Raw genomic sequence first — 22,609 nt, forward strand, 5'->3', positions numbered from 1 at the left:
TACGTTTCGTAGTGTATATATGTCCATGCCACTCTCTCACTTTGTCACAGCTTACCCTTCCCCCTCCCCATATCCTCAAGTCCATTCTCTAGTAGGTCTGTGTCTTTATTCCCGTCCTACCCCTAGGCTCTTCATGACATTTTTTTTTTTTTAGATTCCATATATATGTGTTAGCATACGGTATTTGTTTTTCTCTTTCTGACTTACTTCACTCTGTATGACAGACGCAAGGTCCATCCACCTCACTACAAATAACTCAATTTTGTTTCTTTTTATGGCTGAGTAATATTCCATTGTATATATGTGCCACATCTTTATCCATTTTTCTGTTGATGGACACTTAGGTTGCTTCCATGTCCTGGCTATTGTAAACAGAGCTGCAATAAACATTTTGGTACATGACTTTTTTTTTTTTTTACATCTTTATTAGAGTATAATTGCTTTACAATGGTGTGTTAGTTTCTGCTGTATAACAAAGTGAATCAGTTATACATATACATATGTTCCCATATCTCTTCCCTCTTGCATCTCCCTCCCTCTCACCCTCCCTATCCCACCCCTCCAGGTGGTCACAAAGCACCAAGCTGATCTCCCTGTGCTATGCAGCTGCTTCCCACTAGCTATCTACCTTACATTTGGTAGTGTATATGTGTCCATGCCTCTCTCTCGCTTTGTCACATCTTACCCTTCCCCCTCCCCATATCCTCAAGTCCATTCTCTAGTAGGTCTGTGTCTTTATTCCTGTCTTACCCCTAGGTTCTTCATGACATTTTTTTTTCTTAAATTCCATATATATGTGTTAGCATACAGTATTTGTCTTTCTCTTTCTGACTTACTTCACTCTGTATGACAGAATCTAGCTCTATCCACCTCATTACAAATAGCTCAATTTCGTTTCTTTTTATGGCTCAGTAATATTCCATTGTATATATGTGCCACATCTTCTTTATCCATTCATCTGATTATGGACACTTAGGTTTTTTCCATCTTCGGGCTATTGTAAATAGAGCTGCAATGAACATTTTGGTACATGACTCTTTATGAATTATGGTTTTCTCAGGGTATATGCCCAGTAGTGGGATTGCTGGGTCGTATGGTAGTTCTATTTGTAGTTTTTTAAGGAACCTCCATACTGTTCTCCATAGTGGCTGTACCAATTCACATTCCCACCAGCAGTGCAAGAGTGTTCCCTTTTCTCCACACCCTCTCCAGCATTTATTGTTTCTAGATTTTTTGATGGTGGCCATTCTGACCAGTGTGAGATGATATCTCATTGTAGTTTTGATTTGCATTTCTCTAATGATTAATGATGTTGAGCATTCTTTCATGTGTTTGTTGGCAATCTGTATATCTTCTTTGGAGAAATGTCTATTTATGTCTTCTACCCATTATTGGATGGGATTGTTTGTTTTTTTGTTATTGAGCTGCATGAGCTGCTTGTAAATTTTGGAGATTAATCCTCTGTCAGTTGCTTCATTTGCAAATATTTTCTCCCATTCTGAGGGTTGTCTTTTGGTCTTGTTTATGGTTTCCTTTGCTGTGCAAAAGCTTTGAAGTTTCACTAGGTCCCATTTGTTTATTTTTGTTTTTATTTCCATTTCTGTAGGAGGTGGGTCAAAAAGGATCTTGCTGTGATTTATGTCATAGAGTGTTCTGCCTATGTTTTCCTCTAAGAGTTTTATAGTGTCTGGCCTTACATTTAGGTCTTTAATCCATTTTGAGTTTATTTTTGTGTGTGGTGTTAGGGAGTGTTCTAATTTCATACTTTTACGTGTACCTGTCCAGTTTTCCCACCACTACTTATTGAAGAGGCTGTCTTTTCTCCACTGTATATTGTTGCCTCCTTTATCAAAGATAAGGTGACCATATGTGCGTGGGTTTATCTCTGGGCTTTCTATCCTGTTCCATTGATCTATATTTCTGTTTTTGTGCCAGTACCATACTGTCTTGATTACTGTAGCTTTGTAGTATAGTCTGAAGTCAAGGAGCCTGATTCCTCCAGCTCCATTTTTCGTTCTCAAGATTGCTTTGGCTATTTGGGGTCTTTGTGTTTCCATACAAATTGTGAAATTTTTTGTTCTTGTTCTGTAAAAAATGCCAGTGGTAGTTTGATTGGGATTGCATTGAATCTGTAGATTGCTTCGGGTAGTATAGTCATTTTCACAATGTTGATTCTTGGATTGGAAGAAAGTCCTGTATTTTTTAAACCACCCTATTAGTTTTCTTTTTTCTTTCTTTGGAGTTCTTCCTCTAGGTTATTTTACCATCTCTAGAGAGTAGCCAATGCTGAATATGCTGAAATAGGATTAGAGAGTACTGTAATAAGATGATTAAATTTGATTATGAAATAACGGTGGGATTTTTGTCAACAGTGAAGAAATTATCTAAGTGGACTCATAAGTGAATTGAGCATATGACACTTCAGTGTAGATAATGATCTAATGCAAGTCTATTTGATGAGTCCCATTGAAAATGAGATGTTATGTTTTGGTGGTAAACTTTTCTGCAAAGAAAAATGCACTAAATGTGTCAGTTCAGAATGAACTATTTAAATGAAGTTTCATTTAATTGATTTTAATTTTACTGCCCATAAGCCTTTCATTTAGACTGTACTTCAAGTCCTCTCTATATTTACTGTTGAGTATAATGAGTATGATAGGGTACCGTGGGCACAATCTCCATGAATGTGTGAGCCATAACCACAGTATAATATTTAATTGGCGTAAGTTATTTTGCTGGGTTAAAGAAACAGAGAAATAGAATCAGTTTATTCTGCTACAGTGTATGTTTCTGTAATATGAATCAGTTAATATGTAATTGACAAAAGAATGGGGATGTCAAAAGAATGAGAAAATTGGTTGGTTTATACACGACTTTCCCCAATACATTAGTGTTTTGACTACCAAATAAAAGCAGTTTAACTCTAAGTCCACTAACAAAGCTGAATGCAGCAAGTTGTGGAGGAAAGCAGTCCTATACACACTGCTCGTTCACTCCTCCTTCTTCCTCTTGGCTCAATTTGGCCATATGCTCTGTCTTGAAAATGCATATTGAGTAATTATTCCTGATCTTTGTGCATTTGCCCTTGTTTTCATAATTCACCCTTTACTTACACTTTTTCATCATTCTTAATTTAAAAAAATTTTGTGGAGTTCTAGATATATTGTAATGTATATTTTAACTTGTATTTTCATTAGGTTTATAAATGTTTTTGTAGTGTTTTTGTGAAGTTTCATGGGTTTTACATTGGTTTTTCCCCAACATGAATTTTTCCCTAAATATTGCCAGTTGTTTTTTAAATTGAATGAACTTTATTTTTTAGATAGTTTCAGGATTATATAAAAATCAAGCAGAAAGTACAGAAAGTCCGGTAACTTTCCTTCACCATTGGTGGGAATGTAAATTGGTACAGCCACTATGGAGAACAATATGGAGGTTCCTTAAAAAACTAAAAATAGAGCTACCATATGACCCAGCAATCCCACCCCTGGGCATAGATCCAGAGAAAACCATAATTCGAAAGGATGCATGTACACCAATGTTCACTGCAGCACTATTTACAATAGCCAGGACATGGAAACAACCTAAATGTCCATCAACAAAGGAATGGATAAAGAAGATGTAGTACATATATACAATGGAATATTACTCAGCCATAAAAAGGAATGAAATAATGCCATTTGCAGTGAGATGGATGGACCTGGAGATTGTCATACAGAGTGAAGTAAGTCAGAAAGAGAAAGACAAATATCATATAATATTGCTTATATGTGGGATCTAGAAAAATTGTTCAGATGAACTTATTTGCAAAGCAAAAGTAGAGTCACAGATTAGAAAACAAACTTATGGTTACCAGGAGGTGGGAGGCGGAATTGGGAGATTGGGATTGACATATATATACTATATATAAAATAGATAACTAATGAGAACCTACTGTATAGCACAGAGAACTCTACTCAGTGCTCTGTGGTGGCCTAAATGGGAAGGAAATCTAAAAAATAGTGGATATATGTATATATATAACTGATTACTTTGCTGTACAGCAGAAACGAACACAGCATTGTAAAGCAACTAACTATACTCCAATAAAAAAATAAGTTAAAAAAATCACCTGACATATCATAAGTAAAAAAAAAAAGTATAGAAAGTTCCCATGTATCTCTTTCCCCCTTACCCAACAGTTTCATCTATTATTAACATCTTGCATTAGTGCGGTACATTTGTTACAATTGATGAACCAATATTGATATATTATTACTAACTAAGGTCCATAGTTTACATTAGGGTTAACTCTTTGTGTTTTACAGTTCTATATGTTTTGCCAAATGCATGTCATGTATCCAGCATTATAGTATAGTTTCACTTCTCTAAGTATTCCTTGTGCTCCACTTACTCATTCCTCCTCTTCCCCCTAACCCACCATGTTAACCCCTGGAAGCCATTGTCTCTATTATTTGTCTTTTCCAGAATGTATGTATGGAGTCATACAGACTCTTACCTTTTTCAGACTGGCTTTTCTTCATTTAACAATAAGCATTTAAGTTTCCTCCATGATGTTTCATGGCTTGATAGCTCATTTCTTTTTATCACTTAATAACATTCCATTGCATGGATATACCATAGTTCGTTTAGCCATTCACCTATTGAAGGACATCTTAGTTGCTTTGAATTTGGGGGAATTAAAAATAAAGAGGTTATAAACATCACATGCAGGTTTTTGTATGAACATAAGTTTTCAACTCATTTTGGTAAATAAGTAAGGGTATATTTGTCTTTGTAAGAAGCTACCATGCTAACTTTCAAAGTAGCTGTACCATTTTGTATTACCACCAGCAATAAATTAGAGTTCCTGTTGCTTCACATTCCTCATCAGCATTTGGTGTTGTCAGTGTTTCAGATTTTAGCCATTTTAATAGGTATGCAGTGGTATCTAACTGCCATTTTCATTTTCGATTCTCTCATGGCAAAAGATGTTGAATATCTCATGCTGATTTTTCATCTGTATATCTTCTCTGATGAGGTGTCTGTTCAGATGGTTTCCCACTTTTTAATTGCGTGGCTTGTTTTCTTATCGTTGAGTTTTAAGAGTTCTTTGTATAGTTTGCAAATATGGCCTTTATCAGATACATGTTTTGCAAAGATTTTATCCCAGTCTGAGTTTGTCTATTCATTTTCTTAAGTTGCCAGATATTTTTAGGGAATGGTTTTGTAGGACATGAGTTGTTTTTGTTTTCAGAAATGCATGCATTGTTAAAGAAGAAACACTTGTATACTTGATATCAGATTTCTAAAACTAAACCAGCTAAACTGAGCTCACACCTCTCATAAGCAAAGCTAAGATGAGTGAGTTTTTAGTGAGATTGGAAAGAGTCTACAAAGGGACCTTATCTCAATACTACATAAAAGTTGGTATAAAATAAGTTGAAGCTAGTGGCTATTGTATAAAACAGTACTTAAAACTATGAAGATTTTAAGGACAGATTATAAACCTGATATTTTGGGGACTGATTAATTTCAATATTTTTTACATAGTATTCTGTATACACAGTAATTCTTATATGACTGCCCCTAAGACTTTAGGTGATGCTCAAAGCAATAAACAGTTGGGAAGAGTAAGATATGATTTTTCAGAAATGTTTTTGGCACTAGTTTCCAGAAATACTAGGAGTCCAGATGCAGAAATCAAGGTTGAAGTAAATGGACACTTATGCAAGCCTATATTTCCTTAATGACCTTGGGACTGTCAGACAGAAATACCATGCATAATCTGAAGGATACTTTGGGAAATTCACAATTGAGATTTGTTAATGGACTCAAAAGAATAATATAAATTACAAATGTTTTTACATATTTAACCTTATTTAGAGATGCAGGGATTCCTGCGTCTAACAGACACCATAAATGAATGGATGGATGAACAAATAAATATAGTTATTCTCTCCTTTGTTTTGGGATACCTCCCTCAGAATATATACCAAATGGCTTAAACACTGTACCAAATATTACTTACTGATACTCAGCCTCATCCTCACGCTTCTAATCTCTCCCTTGTATGACATTTCTCAGACTCTGTTGCCAGCGGTATTCCAACCTAAATTCTACTAATGAGAGGCACTGGTATAAAATTTAAGGGGAGGGAGAGGAGAAACCACCAATCTCAGCAGAAGCAACCTTGTACGCATCAGCAAATGGCAGATGAGATTTATGCCAGCAGCTTCTGGGCATAAGGAAGTTCTGAAACTTATCTGCTGCCACATGAAACAAAGATAATTGGTGATGGTTCCCATGATTCCTTCCTTTCCTAATTTTTCAAACCCTAGCAATAGCTCCTAGACCTTTGCTCCATCAATCCTACTAATTATTGTGTAAACCTCTGTCTTTGTGCATTAGCTCCTACATGAAATATCTACGGCTGGATCGAAAGCTTTAATTCTTTTCCTGACTGACTACCGAACAAAGCAAGAAATGAAAATCATGAAAATATACCTAGTCAACTTTGTTTATAAACATCTGTATGTTTATAGTTGTGTGTATATACGTATATATTTTTAGCATGTTTAAACAGTTTGTGAATTGAAATATAATGACATGAAATCACTTCAGCCTACCATTCTACAGTACACCATGAAAAAAATATATCACATTTGTATACTACTGAAAAAATATTGTTTCCAACAAAGTAGGCTCATACGCAGCCATCAGGAATGGTGTAACCCTTGTTTTAAACGGTTGCAAAAGGGTAGAATTTTTGGATTCTGTTCAGTTTCATGAAACAGGTAACAGAAATCAAATGCAATGCCTAAAGGCAATGGAGGTTCTTTCTCTCCCCAAACAAGAAGTTTGGATATAGGCAGTCTAGGGCTTACACAATGGCTCTGTGAGGTCATCAGTGTTTCAGACTCCTATTTTTCTAATTTGTCATCCTTAGCTTGTGGCTCTTGTCCTCAAACCTGTTACCTCATGGATTCAGAGGGATACTTCACCCTCTAGCCTCACAGGAAACAAGGAATGCAAAGAACTTATTAGGAAAGATCCTTCTAGAATCCAAGTGTATTTATCCTTACAACTTCTTAGATAGAGTTGTGTCCTATGGCCACTCCCAGTATTTTAGCTGGGCATATTGCTACTAGACAAAATTGTGATTCTGTCAGTAAGAAAAAAAAGGGAGAATGGATATCAGGCAGGAAACTTGTAGTGTTCTACAGCATACAGGAAAGGAACAAATAAAAACAAATGTAAATGATGTCCTCAGAGAAAATAAGTTTAAAGCAGTATTTGTGTGACCACACTGTAGAGGAAACTATTCAAGCAAATTGGTTATTACAATAAAAAATTATGACCATCAGGATTAAGTTCAACTGTGCATAATAGAAAGACTCCAAATAGTAGCAAATTAATCAGGATAGAAATTTTCCTCCTGTTGGAAACAAGTTTGAGGTAGGAATGTGAGCGTTGCTACTGTGGCTTCATGGTGTCATTGGAGACCCTAATTCTATTTTCCTGTTCTGCCATCCTCAGTACTTAGCTTTCAGTCATAAGGTCACTTCATGGTCCATCACGGTTGCTATTGGTGCAGACATCATTTCTCCATTCCAAGCCAGCAGCAGAAGGAAGCAAGAGAGGACAAAAAGGCCATTCTTCCAGTTAAGTCAGTTCCTTCTAAGGAACCTCCTACTCAGTCCTCACAACGTTTCTGCTCATACCTTAATGGCCAGAACATAGTCACGTGGCCATGCACAGTGGCAAGTGAGGCTAGGAAATGTGGACTTTTGGCAGTATTCACAGTCATCTAAAATAAATTTCTATTATCAAATAAAAAGAGGAATTGGATTATGTTAGTTATGAAGTCTATCGTCACCATTTATAGGATTATATTCAAATATGCAGGACAGTGTGTGGATTGAACTTTATTATTCAACACTCCAAGAAATGTATTTTCCCTTCTAAATGTTGTCATTGAAAATTGAGAATGATATTGCTAAATGGGGCAATTATTTAAGTTAAAAACAATATTTGCTATAAAGTAACCATTTTCATTAATACTCTTTGAGTTAGGTTACCAAATTTGGAATAGTTAAAAATATTACCGTACAATATCCATGGCTTTGGGCAAATGAAGCCTAATTCATGGAATTACTCAAGAGGAGGGAGTAACTATGCCTATAGGAAGGGAGGTAGGGCAGAGCTGTTGGAAATTTGCTCTTCTGATCTTCCTTTTAATGGAGTTACTGGGGTGAGATTGAGGAAAAGGCAGGGTGATTTAAGTTAAGAAATTAGAACGTGAATAAAAATTGAGACTCAAGTAAGTTACCAGGAATTACAGCAGTCTTTAGTCTCCAAAGAAAAAAACTGTCCCAATATTGCTTACAAAAATCAATAGAAAATCTGTTAATGGGCAATGACCATAGCATTGTAAAGTGGAAAAATGAAACAATTATCTAAGGAATTCAAGCAAAACTCTTGGTATTATCTGAATTATTTGAATAATTGAGGTGAAAGTGGAATTTCTGCCTGGATTATTCAGATAATTGCTTAATTCTAAACTTCTCTTGGCTAGTAGAGAACGTTCTTCAGTATGTAATTTTCGAATGGTAAATGCTAAAAAATAGACTCCTAAGTTAAGCAGAGTAATAGAACGAGAGAGAGAGAAAGGGAGAGAAAGGAAGAGAGAGACAATAAGTAGTTAATTGTCAGAATAGACCTGTTCTTTCCAGTGACAATAACCAACATCCACTTTTTCACCATAGAATTCTATGGTGAAAAGGTAAATTATATATGGATTTCAGTATAACCTGTTGTATTTTTTAAAGTTATAAATTCCTTTCTAAGTTCCAATTCTCTAAAGTTTGGAAACAGTGGCTTCAAATCCAGCCTTTTCATTTTGTAAAGCCAAGTAAACTGACTTAAAAATCTTAGCATACTTTTTCTTTGACTTCATATTATTGATCTTTGCCTTCAGTTCTTTAAGGCAAATTAAAAGGATGCTAGTTGCTACTCTATTCTCTTCTTTGGTAGCAGAACCCTAGGCAGTGAGCCCAGCTGAAAAATTATTTGCCCACCTCCCTTACAGCTGGGTGTGTCGTGTCACCAAGTTCTAACCCGTGAGTCGAAGTGTTGGGTGAGATTTCTGGATAGAATTCTTCCTTTCTGAACTGCTTCTGGTCTCCAATGTGACAAGATGCCTAGATCTCCTGTAGCCATCTTGGGCCATAGGGTGACCTTAAAAATGTTAGCCACACACTAGGATGGTGAAAGGTTAAGATAGTAGAAACCTGAGTTCATGGTCATTGTGGAGCTACTGTATCTGCTCTGGAATGCCTCCCTCTGCACTGTTTTTACTTAAAAGGGTAATAAGTTCTATCTTGTTTAAGACACTGTTATTTCTAGGCTCTGTTACCAGCAGGTGAACACAATTCCTAAATGATACACATATTAAAGTATTATTTGAAAATATTTTGGAATTTTAGGGTTAAGTTTCCAGATATGTATAATGGTTCTCCCTCTCTCTCCTTTCCGTCTTCCTTCTGCTACTCTATTACAAACAACTGTAAACACACACATTTCAATTTGTGAGATAAAACTATGTGAGGTTGTATCGGTAATACATTTTGTGCAATTGCAGAGGAAAGATTTTGCAGTAGGAATTGTGAGAAGATAAAAGCTAAAAGCATTAACTCGAGGATTTTTCAGTATGTGTATATGGACTAAAAAAAAGTAAATAAGGAAGGAAGGAAAATATAGAAATGGAATGTAGCGATAGGATGTTAGTAAATTTTTTCTTTTTTTCTTTTTTTCAGGTTTAAGGAAAGTACAATATTAATAGCAAGCGAGGGAGGCGAGATCAATCTACAGAGCCCTCAGACGGAATAGTAGGTATTAATCATTTTCTCTTCAGAAGCTGCCCCAATTCTCTCCATCTTTTGAGATTCAGCTCTTCTATGAAGTTCTCACAGCCCGCCTATAGAAATTAACCTCTGCTGTTTATGCATTTATCAGGAGTAGGGCTAAAGTACAGTGAGGGAGGTGTTTGTCTTAGGCACACCATTTAAGGGGTGCCAGAAAGCTCAGTAATCAAGATAAATATTTTAATGAAATATTTTAATTACCACACTACAGCATGCAAGCCAGTTTCCTCTTTTTCTAAATAAATTTTTAATTACACTTCACATTTATCTCTATTACAGCACTCAAACAGTGCTTTTTATAAATGTTCTCTCCCAACAGAATAGGCTGTACTCATTTTTGTATTCCTCATGTGCCTACTACTCTATTTTAAGCATAAAGACCTCCTAAAAATATTAAATTGAATCTACTGAAGGATTTTGCAAGAATATACTATATTAGAGACTGCAGGGTTAAGTTTTTATCTCAATTCAACAATAGCCAAAGAATAACGAGTGATGAATGTTTTCAAAGTACCTACAATTCAGTTCTATGAATATCACCTGACTTCTCTTTGACTAAAACCCTGCTCAGCCTGGAGAAAGGGAATTGTAATACTACTTTATATTCATATAGCACTCTGCCCTACATAAAGTGTTTTCTTTTAATCCTCATCTTAATCTTGCTAAGTAGGTATTATTATCCTTATTTATTATGGAAAGATTGAGAAGTTAAGTGATTTGCCCAAGGAGTTACAGGCAAAAAGTGTCAGAGCTGGGGTTCTAACCCAGGTTTTTTGTGTCAAAATCCAATGCCCTTTCTGTACTCGGAAAGCTAAATCTTAGGGGATTGACTGAGGAGAAACAATTCATTCAGCAACTATAATAGCCTGTGTTGTATGTATGAAACAATGTCAGTAGCACCCTAAACAGCAGTATTTTACCAGTTGTACTCATCATGATTAAAATTGTCCTGATTCTTACGTGTGTGTGTTTGATGAAGTAGCTCAACTCTTCTGGCATAGTGTTGGATGTTTTATGGCATTTTTTAGTCCAGGGAAAAAACCTACACATTGAAATGTCAAAGAATGGGGGAAAGTGAAGAAATTATGTATTACCTGAGTGTTAGTTTCTAATACAGCTTTACTGCTAATGTGTGCATGATATTCTGCAAAGCATGTAAATCATACATGTTTGTCTCTTTATGAAAAGAAAGATTTGGTAAAGTCTTTGAACTTTTCAGCTGCAAACGTTTATTTCAACATGAAATATTATTATAGTACTCCCAAGTTAGGAATTAAGTTTAATGGGTTTCTTTTTCATACTTAGAGGAAAAACTCTCTGACTATATTTTAAAATTCCATACGGTAATTAAATTTGTTTGAGAACCTATAACTGCTTCAAATATAATTTCCATCAGTATATAATAAACACAACCCAAAACCAAAATGTCCATTATTGGCCAATCTAGTAGAAGATTTCTTATGAAAAGTATAGTTTCTCCTCATTGATTGCTACTTGGAGAATTAAAAACTTTAGTCTTTTTGTAAGCTCATGGCGTCATTCTCAAGAACAACCTGAACTCAAAGAAATTCAAAGCCATTCATTTGGTGAATTGCAACCTGTCATCAATAACTATTTATTGAATGTCCACAGGGTGCATAGGCATTGAAGTGGCAAGTGATTTATTTGCATGATTCAAAGGATTTCTAAGGGAAGTCCGAAGATTTGAAGACGTTTTTAAAGATGCAAAGCTGTGTGTGCTACTCTAATTTAAACTGCCCCTACACGGAATGGTTAGAATAGTCTGGGTTTGAGAACTCTAGGGATTTCAAACACCCAGAGCCGACTTTTTTAAGCGAAGACCCCATTGGGTGCCAAACGACAGATGGGGCTGGTGGTGAGAACACGGCCCCACCAGGGGCTTCTGGACAAATCAAGCCCTCCCCGGGCTGAAGCAGGGCCGATTGCTGCCGCGTCGGTCATGGCCCGCCACGCCATCCCATCCCATCCCTCCCCTCCCCTCCCCTCCCCTCCCCCCCATCAGCTCACACCATCTCCCAGTCTCCAAGCCCCGACCGGTTCTCGCGAGATCCGGGCAACTGAGCGCTCGGGGCCTTTTCAAATCGGGATCCGTTACCGCTTTCCCAGCCGCCGCCATTGTGGCGCTCGGAGCCCCTCAACGCAGGCGGCGCAGGCGGAGGCCGTGGCGGCGGGATGGCCGACGCCGACAAGCCCGAGGTGCTTAGGGCAGCTGGCAACGACAGCCCGCATCGGCAGCCCGCGGAGCCGCCCGGCGAGCCCCGGCGAGAACCTCACCCGCCCGAGCAGGAGAAGCAACCGCCGCAGCACAGCAGCAGCTCCAATGGCGTTAAAATGTATTGTCTTTTCCTCCGGGGACTGGGACGAGGTGGGGGGGGGGCGGGAAGTCGACCGGGGGGCCCCACGCAGGGCTGAGCCTTGGGCCGTGGGCGGCGGGAGGTGCAGGTGCAGCCGGCCCTCCCCGTCCGCCCCGAAGCGGGGGATCCCGGGTGTGGGCCTGGGGTCTGGCGCTCCTTCCCTGCTTCTGGCCCAAGACCGTGAGTCACCCCTTCTTCCCTGACTTCGGCTGGAAAACCTTTCAGCAGAGGTCGGCGGCCGCCACAGTTTGCAGAAAAATGGTCCCCCTTTTAAAGGCCAGTAGTTAGTGTTCATCACTAGGGAGTAACTAGGGATGACATCATCGGACATTTTCTCTTAACCACCGAAGACGTTTGTAAAAGGAATATCCCCCCATCTCCCCGTCCTCATTCTGAGCTTTATAAGTTCACTGTTGTTTTCTAAAGTATGTATTCATTTCTTAACTGATATATAGCAAAAGGAAGTTTAGTAATATGCTGTGAGACTGAATCCATTGTTACCCTTGAATTGGTAAGAGGTACTTTAAAAAGGGAACTGTGCGTGGTGCCTTGCTCCGCCCCCCCTCAACTCCCTCCCCCTGTTTGTCAGCCACGCAGGCTATTTTAAAAAAAAACTCAGTGCGGGATGGTAGGATATTAATTTTGGTAAAATGGTAAAATAAGATCTTTTTTAGTTGAAAAAACCCCACTACTTTTTTAAGATTGCAGCTGTCATCAGTACCGATAAAGAATGTAGTCGATTCGAATCCATAATAATGCTGTGCTCCCCTTTGTTCTTGTTATATAGGGGGAATATGAAGTCAGGCATTTGATTTGCACATGCCCAGCTCTTTAAACCTGAAGTTGAAAGTATGTTAATAATTTAGTGAAAACACTAAATTTAGTAGAAAGTGAAAGTGAACATAAGGTTCACACAAAAATAGGAAAGGTAAATGTTCTTACTTTTCTTTTGTATAAGAACAGACCTGGACCAGTCTGTTTAAGGGTTGACTGCAGATAGATAAGGTAGGTTTCCCAGCTCTGTTATGTACTCTTGCTCTCAACTGGATTTGAATAGGATAGGCAGTATCTTCCAGGCAAAATAGAGGTGGAACCTGGTGCACTTAGTAACTGAAGACCCAGAAAGTGAATGAAGCACTTTCTACCCTGCCTGCCAAAATGTGGGCTTTCAGGAATTTGGCATCATAAATACAAATGAAAACTAGTAGAATGATAAAAGCATTTTGTTTATACCTAAATATGGGCCTGCCACCTCCTGAACAAAAAGTACAGCCTTGAATTATGGAGAGAAGCCGTGCTATACTTGGGTATGATTAGTTTAATAGTCTTGGTACAGATAAAGTTGGTATCTAAACCTCCATTAGATCTAAAAGGCTCTAATCCCTTTTAAAGTCTCACTGGGGTTTAGCTAGACAGAAGAGGACAGAGGTGGGAAAAGAATCCCTTTCACTTCTGATTGAGGAAGAGGAAAACATAAGGTGAAGCAATGTTACCAGTAAATACAAATGCAGATTCTTTTCATATTGCTTATAATTCATCTCTCTCCCTCTTTTCCCAGTTGAGTAAAGAAGCCAATTTACTGTCAGAGGTTTCTTGTACTGCTTATTCCTTAAGAACATATAATGGTCTATCATGGGTCACTCACACTGAATAACTAGGGACATTTACCTGCATCAGTCTAACAGCCTTTTTTTGTTTCGACTCTGGGCACCAACTGGAGTAGTTTACAACCCAACACATAAACCTTGAGTTGATTCACCATATATTTTTAATGATAAGAATTCATAGAGGTGATTAAAAATTACCAAATATTGCCTTAAAATATATGTTGCTTAGAAGTGGACAGAATGCTGTTTGTCATCAAGACTGAAATGATTTTTACTGAGGTTAATTCATAGTAATTAAGGATGGAGGCAGCTATGTCAGAGACAGCTATGTCTTACTCCTGTTTGTATTTCCCAAGTCCTTATATTTAAAAAGGTGCAATAAACATTTAAGAAATGCAGAAGTGAACTTATATGATCATGAAACTCATGTACAGAGGATTTATTTGGCATGTTCACATCTTTTGACAAGAAATTAAAGATGTTTCCGTAGGTCTCGTCTTTTTCTTTATGCCAAAATGGTATACTAGCTCTCCTTAAGTGAATAGAGAGAAAAATAGCAGTATTGTTATAACTCTTTATTATTCATGTGTGACTAAGTAACACCTTGGAGCATATGGAGATTCAGAGTTACATTACAGTGGTTGTATAAAATATTAAGTATTGGTGCAAGGTGTAGTGTTTGAAGTAGAGTAGTATTTTTTATTATATTAGGAGTAAAGAATGGAACCGGGCTTGATTTTGGATCTCATAGCATTATGCTTTTTAAGTCACATATTGAAACTGTGTGTCCTCATTTGATGTTGGATACTGATTTTTCAGAAATTGATGTTAATTCGGGTAGACATAATTTAGTCTTAAGAGTAGATAATGTTTTTGTGACTTAGAATCATCACAGTCTTTATTTCAAGTACATTACAAGGGAGATTGCTTAGATGAATAGTTCTGGAATTATTACATGGAATTCTGGATATAGTGCCAATATTTTGATATTATGTAGTATCATTTTCCTACGAGTTTTCACATATATCTTTACTGTCTTTCCCATAGTGTATTTATGACTTAGAAATGAGTTCAGAAATTGAGTAATTACAGTTCACTTTCTTAATAATCAGACTACACCTCTAGCAACTAAACTGATCTACCTTCCATAGTAATCTTAATTTATGCATTGTAGATGAGCAGTTTAACAGTATCTTTAAGATGCCACTAATTGGGGAAAGCTTGAAGAAATCTCTCCCTCTGGTCATCCCTTGAGTAATAAAGAACATATCCTATATAATAACTTTACCTCTTAATGAAATTGTTAGATTGTTGTAAGCTTACAACATCCATGTAAGAATAAAAGAACATAGCGAGTGATTCAGAACTTTGTTCAGTTTTCACAGTTGGTTTCATCTAGGAATAAAATAGGCAGGGGAAGGTGTATTTGGATAGGGACTGTATAGATGTCTGCTCACCTGAACAGAGACTTAGTTTATTTTAAAAAACCTTCATTGAATTCAGCCTGTTATGTAAATAGGTTCTTTGGGGGATTAAAAAGAAGGGTTTGTTCTTGTATCCACTGTACTCAGAAACCAGAGAAAAGTGCTCTGTGGCTTTTTGACTGCTTGCTGCCATTTATAGGAGTGCCACTCTGTTCAGACAGGTAGGTACTTGCTAGAGTTGGACAGTTGAGAAGACTGCTTCCAGGCATGCTGTTTCTGATGAGGGAAGATGTTTGATAGTGAAGGTGTCCCTGTCAAGGTCTAAAGAGGTAGCAAAGCATGTTTGGCCCTAATGTGTCTTCCTTGATTTTAGCAGTTTTTCTGGCAGACAGTAGCATCATCTATGGGTTCTTAATTGACTATTCATTCAAAAATTAATATTTATCAAACACATGTTACCACGCTAGATGCTGCTGACACCAATGCAGATAGTTTTTGTTCTCGTAGAGTTTTACATACTATATTTATGGCTGCGTTGTTACCTGCTCAGAAAAACAGTGTCTGAAAACTTCACTATATTGTGGAACAAATGACTACAGTAAGAGGTGTGTGTGGAGCACTGCAATGTATAGATTCCCACAGTCGCTTGGCTTAGAAGATAATATAGAGCCTGGATTATGAAACCTGATTGGTTGTCAGAATAATCCAGAAAGCTTTAAAAGATTTAGATTCCTGGATGTCATTCGCAGAGATTTTTCTTAGTATATGTTTGTGAAAAATTGCTTTAAAATCGAAGTTTTAATTAAATAGTTTTAAATTCACTAGGGTAATTAGTGCCTTAAAAGAAATATATTTCTTCTGTAAAAAAAAAATTACTTTTGAGAAGTAAATTGCATTTTTAAAATGTATCTCCAGATTTTTATCTTTAGGGTTTGCTTTAAGTGTATACTTAACATGTTATAGGTGCTTGGTGGATAGCATCATATAGTTGTAATGTGATTGCAATCTTATAAATTAAATATTTTTCCAGTTAGGACCTCATTAAGAAGTAGATTTGTAGGGCTTGCCTGGTGGCGCAGTGGTTGAGAGTCCTCCTGCCGATTCAGGGGACACGGGTTTGTGCCCCGGTCCGGGAAGATCCCACATGCCGCGGAGCGGCTGGGCCCCTGAGCCATGGCCGCTGGGCCTGTGCGTCCGGAGCCTGTGCTCCACAACGGGAGAGGCCACAACAGTGAGAGGCCCGCGTACCACAAAAAAAAAAAAAAAAAAAAAAGTAGATTTATAAAATTCTGGTTCATGTTGCATTTAAGTACTGCTTCCCTTCTCCATCCCATCCCACCATTTTAGGTGATACTACTAATAAAAATGGCATGATTCTATGAAGTATGCTATCCTAGTTTATAGATTAAAACACAGAAAATATTGGGCATGAAAATAGGATACCTTATCATTTTTCTATGTTGACCAATTTGGGAAGAGACAAAAATTATGAGAGTCGTATGGGAGTATATAGATAAAATTATGTTTTAATTATGTTCTTAAAGCAGTGGAAGAGGAAAGTTTTGGGAGGAAACCATTAACCTTTAAGAGAGAAACTTTTTCTGGGTCTCATTTTGCAAATTAATTTTTGTAGAGTTCTGAATGAGGCCCAGAAAGTTAATTCTCCATTAAAGGTGGAAGTTTTAATATACTCTAGGAATAAAATCACCCATTTTACCCTCTTGTCAGGTTCTAACAACGTTTATTAAGTAGTAAGATGGGAAAAACTAGGTTTGTTTGAATGCTGCAGCTATTTAATACAGAATAAAAGGAGGGTTGTTAAATGAGAACTTTGGTAATATGCCCAAATCATTGCTTTGAAAAGACATTGAGTAATTTCAAAGCCAGTAGGCTGACTCTCCAGCTGCTTTGCTGAGGTCTAACTTAGGGGAGAATTTTGTGAAGTGAAGTGATAAATATGAAATATTTATTTAACGTAGACTTACATTATGGAAGCCCTGCTGAGGTTTTCTTTTTGTTGTTCTGTTTTTTGTTTTATTTTTAATTCACAGGGAGAATGATGAATCGGTCAAAGAAGAGAAATCTGAATTAAAAGAAAAATCTACAGGAAATAAGAAAGCCAACAGATTTCATCCTTATTCAAAAGATAAGAACTCAGGCACTGGAGAAAAGAAGGGTCCAAATCGTAACAGAGTTTTTATTAGCAACATCCCATATGACATGAAATGGCAAGCCATTAAAGATCTAATGAGAGAAAAAGGTAACTATTTTTGAGAAACCCATTGTTGGATAATTTTCATATAGAATGAGAGGGAGCTAAGCAAACTTTTTTTTATTCCTCTTAGCCACACAGACTCAAAAAATTGATTTTTTTGACACATAAATTAATCTTTTCCTCTTCTTTCACTTGACACAATTTCATTACAAGGTAGTACGGATAAATGAAGTTTTTTTTTTTTTTTGCCATTTTAGTGGGGTAGTAGCGAACCAGCATATGCATGCCACCAAGAATTTTGTTAAAGTGATTGCTTTGTCTAGTTGAAGTTTTTATAGATTTTTAAAGGCCTATTGCATTAGGTAAGCAATATATTTAGCGTGTTAACGTATGAATAATAAGGTCTGATTATTTTTTTTTCCAAAAGCTGTTTTGTTATTATCTTGGTGGAGTCTGGAATCTGGCTGTGGAATTCATTTTGTTTGCATTGTCATGAATGCCATGATGCTGTCTCTGCAGTTCTATATTAAAATTGTGTTACTGCTGTTGCAGTTTTGTTTTCAGAATAACCTGAAAACCTTCATTTTATATACACGGTTGATTTTGGGGAAAAATATTTTTAATACTTGATCTTGTAAAAGTTAGTTTTGTTATCTCTTGAAAAATTGAGTTTCAACAGTCCTGCAAACTACTTACTTGGTTTTGAGGCTGATCTCTTCTAATAAATAAAAAAAATTTTGCATTGGTGTATCTGTTGTAAGGTGACAACTATTTGATTGGTTTTATTCATTGACTTTATTTAGAAAGTGTGTGGCTTGCTGTGAAGCATGACTTGTAAATTTAGTTTACTGACGGCAAACAAGATTGAAGACATTCAGGTAGAAAGTCACCTTAAAACAGCTGTTGTGTGTAGGCGACCAAAGTTATTTGAAAAGTGCTAATGTTGATGTTTTTAATATGATAGGCTAAGGGACCATTTGTATGTATATGTGCATTTGTTCACCAACTATATCATGCTGGCCAAAATATGATCTGTAGCATGAATTAGGTTAATATGGTTGTTAGCTTTTTTAGAGAATGTGGATGATGTACATTTCTGAAAATTAGTTAAATTTACATAGCCATTGACAGGAGGTATGTTGGTCTGGTTTTGATTGTTGGTGAATAATAGGTGCTTTTCTGTAGAGTTGTGCACAGGTGTGCAGTAAAGCAAGATATTGGTGTTTAAATGTATTGTTTCTTGGTATCTTCCTTTTGTATGTCTTATGTAGTTGGTGAGGTTACATACGTGGAGCTCTTTAAGGATGCGGAAGGAAAATCAAGGGTAAGTGCTGTGGGCAATCATCTGCTTGAGGTTTAAAAGTTCCTCAGCAGTTTACTTTTTGTATAATACTTGTACCAGTTTTTGGAAACTTAAGTTTCATTTTGCTTTACTTTATTATGAAAGATTTGAGGCTTTATACTAGCAAGTCTGACACTTATACAAACCAAACTAGCTGCCTTGAAGGGATGGGTTTTGTAAATGCTCATAAAGGGCGTTCACTTTTCTAATGCTCTAAGGTAATGCTTCTTAGCCAATAGATTTTAATATAGGATATTTTTTGTTGTGTTTTGATGTCTTTAAGGATATTTTAAAAATCACTGAATTGATAATATTTCCTAAGAGTTCTATGAGAGGCCTATAGCTTAAAGGTGTTAATTCAGAATGTACATTTGAAACTTGCACTGAAGAGCCTAATTTGGTAGCCTGCAGGACTACATAAAAGGCAGTGCTCTGACCAATTGGTATGAATAACATTGATGATTAAATTGACATAGAAGGAATTGGTTGATAGTAGATTTTGAATTTTAGCAAGAAAGCAATATATTGAGGAATATAATGGAAAGCTTTTTAACAATGTTTAATTATACTAGCAAAAACCAGTTGGGTGCATGAGAAATAAAAACTTTGTCATCACATTCAAATGGCACTTTGAACAGTAATATTGACAAGGAATTATATAAAAAATGATTCTACTAATTTGTTTCTTTAGCATAGTTCTTTTTTTAATATACTTACAACTGGATGCTATTAAATTGTGTGCAGCCAGTTTTGAGAACTTTAACATTAGATTAATATTTCCTATTTTGATTTTAATAAAATTGAAAATTTTACATTAAAAATTATTTGTGTACCATATATCTTTCAAAAATATTCATAACAATGTAAAGATAGGTATTTGAGAGCCTTCAGTTACTTCCTTGAGTTACTTTTGATTGAATTTGTGGGATGACATTAGTTTTAAAGAAGAATCATCTAAAAGTAAAAATGTGCTCCAAACTTGTTAGATGCTAGATTCTACAATCTTAAATAGATAGATCTGAAAATTTACAGAAAATTTGTGGTCACGTGCCTGTTATATTCTGGAGGTCTAAAAGACAAAGAATGATTGTATTATTGATTTTTAATGATTTAAATGTTAGAATCTGCCATTAACTTCGTCTACTGATCCAGAACTTTTTTTCTTTTGCATATATTGACAAATCTACCTGGATATAGGGTTGTGGGTAAGAATTTTCTTTTTTTATGTATCTTAAGTCAAATTTAAACTTATGATTGGAAAAAAATCTTAGTACATAAACATTTCCTATAAATTTTTTCCCCATTAAGTGTGGTTGAATTCAAAGATGAAGAATTTGTCAAGAAAGCACTAGAAACTATGAACAAATATGATCTTAGCGGAAGACCCTTGAATATCAAAGAGGTAAGATTTCTTATATTTGGAATAATTTAAACATTTGAATTATAAGGACATGTCTTGTTTGGATTTTCATCTAGTAAGGTTATTTATCTGATTACAGCATTTTTTTTAAAGAGTAGATGCTTACTAAAGCATTATATAATTGATGATAGTTTTGCTTGTACATGATTTTCCTATTTGCCCTTAAGCAGTATCCTATGTATATGATTTGTTCCAAGTTATTATAAGCAGGGGTGTATGATTTTAAAAAATTACAGGACACAGAAATTTAAAGATGACAAACTTAAGGTGCTGACTTTTTTATACCAAGTTTATACTTGGTATAAACATTTTCAGTTTTTAGACTGTATTATTAGATTTAAGAAATATTGTAGATATTCTAGTTGATAATTAAAGTTTGCTTAATAATGCAAATACCTTATGGATTTGAATAAAATTGATACTCACTTTTAATAAAATTAACCTGAAACTATCCCAGATTAAAATTTAAGAAAAGTTATAAATCGGTTAGTGAAATTTATAACTGGAACTTGGAAACCTTTAAAGTGGAGATGTTCCCGTTGTATGAAACAGTGTATAAATATGTTGACAAAAAGAATGATTGGACGATACATGAAAACCTGTTTACAGTTAGGTGTAATTTACCTTGGAAATGATTAACTTGAATAGAAGTCATTTTCATGTCTTTCTTTAGTTCATATTGTTGATCTTACTGAATAGTTGATCACAGACCACATAGGTATATATCCTTGCTAAAGTCTATAGTAAAAAATGATAGAGGATGTAACTTTGGGTCCCTGAAGAGTTTCCACCAACATGGATGCAAATCATTGTAGAGCAGTACTGTCAGTCACAATTTAATTTAGTATGGTATTGGTTTGAGTCCCAGATCTATCACTTTCTAGCTGTGTACTTAGTTGAGTTATTGTCTAAACCTTAGTAATTATAATAGTATACAGATAATACTTACCTAGTTAGGGTTTTTATGAGGATTAAATGGAGATACATTTATGAGGATTAAAAAAACTCAGGCTCTGGCATCAGAGAATCTGACCCAGGGCAAATTACTTAACTCCTCTGTTTTCTTATCACTAAAATGGGTATGATACTAGAATCTATCTGATAGTGTTATGAGGACTCAAAGAGTTAATATATATAAAACAATAAATGTTACATATTTGTTATAATTATATAAAGCACTTAGCACAGTGCTGAAAATATTGTAACTACATAATAAATGTTAGCTGTAATAATAATTTTTTTTAACTTAAAAAAATTAATTTATTTTGGCTGCATTGGGTTTTTGTTGCTTTGCGTGGGCTTTCTCTAGTTGCGGCTAGTGGGGGGTTCTCTTCATTGCAGTGCACGGGCTTCTTATTGCAGAGGCTTCTCTTGTGGAGCACAGGCTCTAGGTGCACGGGCTTCAGTTGTTGTGGCACTTGGGCTCAGTAGTTGTGGCTCGCGGGCTCTAGTGCACAGGCTCAGTAGTTGTGGCGCAACGGCTTAGTTGCTCTGCGGCATGTGGGATCTTCCTGGACCAGGGCTCAAACCTGTGTCCCCTGCATTAGCAGATGGATTCTTAATCACTGTGCCACCAGGGAAGTCCCTGTAATAATAATTTTGATTGTTGTTATTCCTGCCCAAGGTGGGAGTGTTACTGGTCCTTGGTCTCTTGTTCCTGGATATGAGATGATAATAGCTGAAAATTAAAGGCCATGCTGCCAACAAATACAGGTATCCCATATCCCTTTATTGGAGTCAGCTTCTGAATTTCTCTAATTCTATTTGAGCCTAGGGGCTTATTCTTTCCTTTCTTTTTAAATATTTTGACTGAGATGTAGAAAATTGGTAGAGAAAGTTTAGACTGTTGTAATCTGTGCCAGCCATTTATTTGGTAATTTTTATGCATAAGCCAGGACCAGTTTTCCAGAAATGTGCTGATACCCTAATAATTTCCCATAAGGGTGACATTTGTAGAATAGCCATCATTTGGGAAATTATTATTTTGAGAATTATCACTTGCTTTTTTATGATGTTTCCTATTCCTCTTCAAATGACCAGTGTTATATGGAATTTCCTGGCAGTCCAGTGGTTAGGACTCCATGGTCTCACTGCCGAGGGCTGGGGTTCAGTTCCTAGTCGGGGAACTAAGATCCCACGAGGCTCACAGTGTGGCCAAAAAAAAAAAAAAAAAGACAAGTATTATAGATTCTGTGTCTTTTTTTAACTGGAAACAAAGTTTATTGGATGCTAAAGGCCAAGCCCGTATTGTTTGTGTTCTTTTAAGTTTTAACACATTGTAGATCCTCAGTAATATTTCAGAGACCCTATAATAGAGTTAT

General features: G+C 36.2%; 1 protein-coding gene across 2 annotated transcripts in view; it reads left to right on the forward strand.

Moving 5' to 3' along the window:
- The first annotated feature begins 12,032 nt into the window (after positions 1–12,032).
- MYEF2 (myelin expression factor 2) overlaps positions 12,033–22,609 on the forward strand; it is a 39,293-nt gene continuing 28,716 nt past the window's right edge. For both annotated transcript variants that reach the window (XM_030842816.2, XM_030842819.2), the window contains exons 1-5: positions 12,033–12,259; positions 17,363–17,571; positions 18,798–18,850; positions 20,066–20,073; positions 20,177–20,270. In XM_030842816.2, the coding sequence (XP_030698676.1) occupies positions 12,099–12,259; positions 17,363–17,571; positions 18,798–18,850; positions 20,066–20,073; positions 20,177–20,270 (525 nt within the window). In that variant the 5' untranslated portion in view covers positions 12,033–12,098. The remainder of the gene's footprint in view (positions 12,260–17,362; positions 17,572–18,797; positions 18,851–20,065; positions 20,074–20,176; positions 20,271–22,609) is intronic.

Source organism: Globicephala melas, chromosome 2, assembly GCF_963455315.2.
Source record: "Globicephala melas chromosome 2, mGloMel1.2, whole genome shotgun sequence".
Taxonomy (NCBI): Eukaryota; Metazoa; Chordata; class Mammalia; order Artiodactyla; family Delphinidae; genus Globicephala; species Globicephala melas.